The sequence below is a fragment of the Mizuhopecten yessoensis genome, unplaced genomic scaffold, assembly GCF_002113885.1.
Source record: "Mizuhopecten yessoensis strain PY_sf001 unplaced genomic scaffold, ASM211388v2 scaffold9615, whole genome shotgun sequence".
NCBI lineage: Eukaryota > Metazoa > Mollusca > Bivalvia > Pectinida > Pectinidae > Mizuhopecten > Mizuhopecten yessoensis.
Genome location: NW_018408136.1, coordinates 114,640 through 122,700, shown reverse-complemented (window position 1 = coordinate 122,700; position 8,061 = coordinate 114,640). Strand labels below are relative to the sequence as shown.

Below are 8,061 nucleotides of genomic sequence, written 5' to 3'. Positions count from 1 at the left end.
AAATACATCTGCTGTATATGCCAGTGAATACCTAGTTACAGTGGTGTGTTTACACTTATGTAAAAAGAACACGTTATATCATATCTAGCACAGGTAATTGTTTTACTTGAAATATTCATACAATTTACAAATGTTTTGGAATGCTGAATATATTATATAAACAATATTTGGGTACTACAGTGTATACATTTAATACTGCCAACACATCCATGGTGACGTAATGGAATATAGATCTCAATGACCTTCTATAAAACATTGAAATTCAGCCTTTTTAATTATTTTCTTTAACAATATAATTAGAAAACTTTGGTAAAAAATTGTTATCCAGCTATTCATCAACTCAGCAGAAACAAATCTGTACGATGTATTTCTTGTTCAACGGTAATCTGGTCTTGACTTATGTTGATGACTTCAACTGATAAAGTATAAAAGTAACATTTCTTCCCTGATAAACAAACATGTGCGGTACACATGCTATTTTTAAGCCTATATATATCAGCTCAATTTATAATTGATGATTTCCTCCGAAAGCTTACATCCTGATGTTATACACAGCGTACATACAGCTCATCACAAACTTTGAAATATTTCAGTGTCTTTTCACTAGCTACCAATAAGCTGTTTTATACACAACTGCTAGTATCTGTGAATGTATATCACATTTTGGTAAGTCATCCCATCCTGTATTGCCACAACCATAAAATATCTTAAACACAAAATTTGAAACAAAAGTTCATGATTTAATCACAGACTTTTCTTCCATATTTTAATACTTTCTATTTAAAGAAATCTTAATCATGTGTATCTTAATCATGTGTATCGACTAGTCACAGGAATATCAGATATTCATTGTGGAGCTCTGATAGGTGAATGTCCACAACGGTGTGGAACAGTCACAGGAGAATATTCACTGTACATTGTCTAGGGAAATATTGCATTCATGCAGTAGTTTGTGAGTCGGTTCAAGTCTGTTTCCTCCTGATGATTCTGAAGAACTTCCCGTAACTTTTGTTCCTGGTCACTCTCCGAGAAAATACCCTTAAGTTGTTTGAAGAGTTCTTCAGTAGACTGGTTAGACCGGGTGGAGAGTGCTGTGAACTTGTTGGGCTGAGGGTGGGGATAACGCTGTCCTCGCCCCCTGTGAGCCCCGCGGAACACTGCAGCACCATCCGCCTGATTTTGGCGGCCCTGTAAATTGTTTTGGTTTCCAGTGAACTGTTGAGGAGGAGGTCTTTGATAAGCTAGATTTGGGTTCAAACCTCTTTGCTGGGGGTTGTGGTAGGGGAATCTAGCATTACCCACATTTAAAGTTAAAGGAGGCATTTTTGTCCAGTTATTTTGTTGTTGTCGCATGTTTCCTCTCTCCGATTTGTCAGGTGACAATGGTCTGAAAAATAATTAAAAAATGATCTGATCAACAAAATGGTTTGTTAAGTTATATAAAAAGTTTGTTAAGTTTGATTTTAAACCTAAAATACCATTTGCACCCAAAAATGTAAAAGCTTCCTTTTCATACCCACTGTATGTTTACTCTGTGGTTAATGCATGTATTGATTATGTGTGTTGTGAAAACCTATCTTTCATACACTAGCCATCATAATTGTCTGAACACACATTACACAAGATGTCAGTTGTTGCTGTCCTATCAAGTCTTTCAGCTTTAATCCAATGAGTGTTAGATACAAACTCTGTGAACAACAAGTTCAGCTTTAATCCGATGAGTGTTAGATACAAACTCTGTGAACAACAAGTTCAGATTTAATCCGATGAGTGTTAGATACAAACTCTGTGAACAACAAGTTCAGCTTTAGACTTACACCAGGTGCAGCATTAAACAAATTATATTCATGTTCAATTCAGGTTCTGTGCTCTAGTAAAACTATACCAAGTTTAAGTCGGCATGCAATTTTCAAAATTTTCAACCGGCTTTAACATTTCTGTAAGCATGAGAATAGTTTTATGGGGCCAGGTGGCCTCTCCCACCTTTTGTGTGGTCCAGCATGAGGTGGTATCTTGTGTAAAAGTTGGTCCAGAGTGGGACCGTCCTGACCAAGGGGATCCTCTGGGATCATGAAGTTGTCTCCGGCAAATGTGAACATCAGTAACCTAGAGTCAAAAACATGGGTTAATGTACAACAAAAAAAGACCATGATTACAAAATTATAGAGACCTTACAGACGGGAACGCTTTTTTCATCAAAATATTTTAATTTGAAAAGACATTAATTTCTTCATCAAACCTAAATACAAATGCACCAGCAACAAGAACTTGTTTACTATTAGGGATAGTCAAAATACCTGAAAAATGACACGAAAAGAAGTCCCATGAGTTATCAGTTATCTCACCTTTCCTCCACTAACACCCTCCAGCTTGCCTTCTCCTGCATCAGGTCTCGGTACTGGTCATTAGAAACAACCACACCCTCCTCTCGCTCCGCTAACTCCAGCACAAACCTACAACATACAACAATATCAAGTCAATACATGGACTGGCCTCTTCCCATTTTTGTTTATATATTTTTTCATATGTATGTGTGACAGGTCATTATTTTTACGATGCCTCTGCTAAGAGTTGAACCTGTGACCCCTGGTTTACAAGTATTGTGATCAACTGATGAGCTGAAGAAAAATCCTACCTAGTCGAATTGGTAGTAAGCTGCTAGTATTTTACCAGGGTGACATATGTTAAAACTGGAATGTAACTTTTTCCAATCTTAATTCAGATGATGTAAGCAGAGTCAAATGTAAAATATTTTGTGATGATTTAAAGGATATATACTAATAAAAATGAAAACGATAGAAAAATACCTGTGATGCTAAGTACTAGTTAGTTAGTTAGTTGAAGGTTTATCGCCTACATGACTCCACCCATACGGACTTCGTCTCACCGACGGATGTCAGTGTTCCGTTGGTGTATGGTTATTACTCAACAAAAGAACTATTTATAGTGTCTGGTATGCTATACACCTGCCCTGAATGGTTAATTCACAATATCATTTTGTGTGTATTCATTATAACAGCTCTACAAAGTACACCTGACCATGTAGGATAAGTACATCTGACCATGTAGGACTCACCTGTCATCGTAAGCACTGATCAGTTTGCCATTAACCCTGCGTGACGGAGTGAAGACGAGGTAGCCCTCCTCTTTAAGCTCTGTCAGAAGGTTCTGGTCACTGATGGAGTTCTCTATACGTGGACGGTACTTTCTCCACTCTGGTACAAATGCTGTCACCTGTTTGTGGCCTCTCTTTAGGAAGTGCTCAATGCATATTTTAATTCCACGACAAGAAAATATTTTGCCATTACCATGCCTGAAAAAAACACCTTTTAAAGTTAACAATTCAGTGGAAATTAGAATTGATTCTAGTGTTCTAGAAGCCTAAGGTGCAGGCTAACAAAATATCATGTAAAATAGAACTTTAGAAGGGTAAAACAAAAATAATTTAGCAATAAACATGAGCTGAAGAAGACCTTTTTCCTAAATACAACCTTTAAATGAAAGTCACCATACACAAATTGCATTACTATGACCTGATATTCCTGATAGCAAAACTTTGGCATTCTATAATTTATGTAAGTTTCATGACAATATCTTTTCAGATAAGGCACATGAACAAAGTTTTCCAACTTTTACTATCCATGTGATTGACTTTTGATGTTAATAATTTGAAACCAAAACATTTAAATTTGATGTGAAGTTTCAATGCAATATGATATATATTTCCCACAAAAACTCTTTGCTTACGTCATTGCCACATTGCTGCCATCGATGACAATATATCTAAGGTCATCTGATTTTCCCCTGATTGGCCCTTTTTGTAACTGATGGTGATGACCTGTTGCTGCCTGTTGCTTCTGAGGTGATGACATAGCACCAAATGGCTGTTGAAAGTTGTTTCCGTATGGTTGTCGGTTATAATTTGTATGCTGCTGATGTTGTTGTTGCTGCTGATGTTGTTGTTGCTGCTGATGTTGTTGTTGTTGTTGTTGCTGCTGTCTATCTGGCTGGACCACAACTGGCTTAGGAATAGGTTGAGAAACATCTACAATTCTACAATCGTCATCAACATCATCCTGCCATGGTTCCATAACACAAGTTTCTTCATCCCCATCCAACTCAATATAATGTGTCGGTGTCTCTGAACCTGGATGTCTCGCCTTTTGTTTATTCTTTTTATTTTGTGAGCGACCTTGACCTTTCTGTTTAGTGGAGTGATGATGACCATTCTTTTCTCTACTTTGTCCTGGTGAGGACAGATTTCTGTTTATGTTCGTATTATTTTCATCATCAAATGATGCTTTCAGCACTGATTGTCTTTCCTCGTTCCGTCTTTTGAGTTCCTCAATGGGCAAGTCATTTTTCTCTTCTGTGAAATCTTTGATTAATTTTGTTTTATATTCTGGTGGCAAACTTCGTCGACCTGTCATATCTGCAAGCTTACTTGGACTAGGTATAGGTGGAGGAGGAGGAAAATTTCCAAAATTCTTAGACGAACTCAATACTTCCACATCTGGAGATGGACTCCTTTTCCCTTTATTAGCAGTCTCTTCAGATTTACTATCAGAAATTTTTGTTAATATTTCTATGAAGTCTGAAACTTGTGTATTTTCATCAGCAAATTTCAAACCTTCTTCAATAATATCTACACTATAACCAACAGATACCCCAAAGCTTTTTAAATATTCAAGTTCCTTTGACAACTTTGAGTTTGGGAAAGCACTTTGAGGTTTTGGAGCACATTTGGCTTCAGCATGTGAAATATTTGCATCAGTCAATTGCTGAGTAAGGTTGCCAACGCGTCCATCAATCGGATAAGAATCTGTTTCAGTATTCTGTTTTCTGTGTTGTCCACCGTCTGTCTGTTCATCTCCCATCAAAAGAGGAAGTTTAAACTGATTTGGTGTTTTTAAACTATTGTTTGGAGAGTTACTTACAAACAATTGATCATCATCAATATCATCAGTAGCAGTGTCATTTAAGCAATGTAAAATAACCCTTTTAACTGTTGCGGAGGTGTTACCATAGTCTTCAATAGTCATACTACTGTTGCCATCACTCTGTTGAGAAAGTGCTCTTTGTAGGGATGTGTCCAGTCTCAGTGACCATGGTGACACAGAATCATCTGCTAGAATGTCTTTTTCTTTTGTTTCACTTTTAGTGCCATCCATCTCTGTATCATACTGGCCCAGCAGTTCCTCTAGAGATGACATGGCCAAGGTCACACCTAAGTCAGTGCCGGTGATGGTAACAGACGATAGTTCATCCACAATAATCACAGCATTAGTTTGTTTCTCTATCTGTTCAATCGTTTTAATGCCAAGAAATGCCTGACAACCTTTATAATTAAGGGTTTGTGTTTCCATTGGATCGCACAGAGCAATGATGTATTCCTGAAAAAGAAAATATCGTGTTTAAAAAATGTATTGATTAAAACAGTCCTAACTGTGGCATCAGCAAGTACAAACACATATACACATGTATGTTCCAACATTTTTTGCTGATATTGCATGGTCTCTGACTTGATAGTGAAAGGCCATGAATTTTTAACTACCATACAAATAAAATTGTTTCCAAGGCATTGAATAGCATTATATACATATACCATTTGTTCAGTGATACCCACTAGGGATTTAGTGTGTCATCCCAGGGACAGCACAGTGTCCAACCAACTTTATATATTTGACCATTTTTCCATGTTTCACAAAGTCTTACTGAAAATTATGTAGTAAATCATACAACAAATTAAAGAAAATTAGTTTTTCTGTCGATCTAGACTGCTCCCGACATGATATTATGAACGGTTATGACAAAATCACATCTTTTCTGGAGCCAGGCCATTTTACTAGGGGGACAGAGATTATCAGATAGCAACCTTGTTTATAATATGGGTGTATTAATGTTAACAGACGAGTCTAGTACATTGCTTACAGTGTTGCTATAAAATTAAATAGCACACAGAAACAATCATATTCACCAGTCGAATTTGCACTGGATGATCCCATTGAATACTACACATTTAAGTCAATGGAAAACAAAGTCAGTGATATGATTTGTCATTTTAACAAAACTTTATACACAAAAAAAAAACACAAAAAAATACAAATACTTCGTTGTATTATTTACTGTATTATGTTGAAAGAATGACACCCATTTTTGGTCCTGTTTACATGATTTTAATGTGTTTTCATTTCATTATATTCCCAAATTTCAGAAATAAAAGTGTTACTTTAAACGGTAACTGTTACCAAAATGCAGACATATATATATGCGTGCCAAACCTGTTAAATGAAATTCAAAACATTACAACGACCGGAACCGAATGTATTCAGGTCACCAATAAAATGCAGGATAAGTAATATATTCAAAAGGAAGGCTGTTGCTAATCAATTGCAATGACTATTCTCATCATTTACTCATTAATCTCAACACAGTAACGTAGTAACCTTTGCATTCTGTCTGTCCATATTTTCGCCCTGAACGATGACCCATTGTTGATGAGCTTTGGCGACATCTTCGAATCCTATTTTCACTTCATACATTCTTTCAATTTTCTTCTGAAATTCGCGAAGTCGAGGTACCCGACCATGGCCCACAATAAATTCGTCCATTATTGTAGATGTTGTAAAATACTGTTTCAAATACAATAATCACTTTATCAAAATTACCAATGGGAAATACCCCTTCACGTCCATCACGACCACTGCCGTACTTCTGGTTCGCATATTGTGACGTACATCCGGGAAAATACTAACGACCTGAATTTACCGGAATTGACCTGAACCACAAAATATATAAACGATCGAAAAATAATCAATAAGGGAACAAATTAATTCAAAGCATACTATGTTAGAAAGGTCTTCAATTTGGAAATCCTTAGGTTGTTACATTTACAGCAATTTCAGATAATACTTGTTTTTTAACGCCTTTTAAAACCTATTTAAAATGCAATAAAGTCAACTTGTCAATTTAAGTTGGAAAACATATCTTTAGTGTGGCCCCAAAATAGTCCTATACTTTTTATAGAAATGGGAATATTTCATTTTCATAATGACACAATAGTTTATATTTAGCATACACAAATTTTCTAATTGTGTTTCACCGAATTTCATCAGTCTAGTTGAACAGTATCCGGATTGCACACGTTTATAAAAACGGGTTTTAACCATGATTTGTAAACTGATATTACCTCATGGTCTTACCTCATGGTCACAGGCACCCGAGAATTTGTTAACTGTTACAGCTATATTTGGACCTAAACTAAGGTGCTCAGAGTAATTTTACACGTTTGGGGGGATTAAGATCGTTTTTCGGTAAAATGCCACCCCCAATGATCATATAACAAGGGCTCCATTATTTGATCATTATTAGGACCCGCTCGAGCATTCCACTCACCAATCATAATTAAAACAGTAACAAGTACAAAACAAAACACACAAAATTACATGTATTGTATTAAGGAATGTGTATTAAAACTGGTAATTTAACTGCATTTTGAGAACTGACGGTTAACCTATATTTCTGTTTATAGATATGTTTATTTTTGTTACAAATGCTTATGTCTGTCAATATTAAAGATAACAGTGTCACTAAGTTCATATCCAAAGGATTCACACAGACTACAACATCGAGGCATCTACAAGTACAGGCCCGTCAGTCTCACTTCAAGTGTGTGTAAAACAATGGAGACACTCGTAAGAAATCACTTTATTAGTGTAGTGGAGGGATTTGCAACTCCGAGTCCAGTGGCGAACACTTATCGTCGCTTTTGTGTCTGTTCACTGGACCGTGAAGTCATCGAGGGGCTTACTCTGGCCGGTCTGCGCTTGCGCGCTAGTGTCAGGTTATACTCGCACTTGCTTCCGGTGTCAGGTCAACACATCGCTGATCGAAGTGTTTTCATTGCGGTTATCCAAGTTTACTGGGCTGTGTATAAGTAGGTCTTCAAAGGAGAAATGTAATCGTTGCCACCATGTCTAGTTCTACAGTAGTTGGGAGATATTATTGTCTGTATCTTGAGTTTGTGCTATATTTTGGTTTGGACTCTCGAGGGAATCGGTT

The 8,061-nt window shown here is 36.6% G+C and overlaps 1 protein-coding gene across 3 annotated transcripts; it reads right to left on the bottom strand.

The window, feature by feature from the left end:
* Positions 1 to 83: 83 nt before the first annotated feature.
* LOC110458451 (NEDD4-binding protein 1-like) lies at positions 84 to 6,729 on the bottom strand. Of its 3 annotated transcripts, XM_021510149.1 has the most exons (7): positions 6,447 to 6,729; positions 3,999 to 5,393; positions 3,748 to 3,953; positions 3,077 to 3,313; positions 2,346 to 2,453; positions 1,984 to 2,106; positions 84 to 1,387 (listed from the first exon to the last, which is right to left on the bottom strand). In XM_021510149.1, the coding sequence occupies exons 1-7, from the start codon at positions 6,609 to 6,611 to the stop codon at positions 922 to 924; spliced, it is 2,700 nt and encodes an 899-aa protein (XP_021365824.1). In that variant the 5' UTR covers positions 6,612 to 6,729; the 3' UTR covers positions 84 to 921. The 3 variants fall into 3 exon arrangements, with proteins under 3 accessions (XP_021365824.1, XP_021365823.1, XP_021365825.1); XM_021510148.1 differs by having other exon boundaries at positions 3,748 to 5,393; XM_021510150.1 differs by having other exon boundaries at positions 3,748 to 5,393; positions 6,669 to 6,710.
* Between the last annotated feature and the right edge of the window lie 1,332 nt (positions 6,730 to 8,061).

Coding starts and splice junctions, on each gene's coding strand:
- LOC110458451 (XM_021510148.1), bottom strand. CDS start 6,611: ATGGACGAATTTATTGTGGGCCATGGTCGGGTACCTCGACTTCGCGAA. Junction 5,394..6,446: donor TGGACAGACAGAATGCAAAG/GTTACTACGTTA, acceptor TTTCTTTTTCAG/GAATACATCATTGCTCTGTG. Junction 3,314..3,747: donor GGCAGCAATGTGGCAATGAC/GTAAGCAAAGAG, acceptor TGTTTTTTTCAG/GCATGGTAATGGCAAAATAT.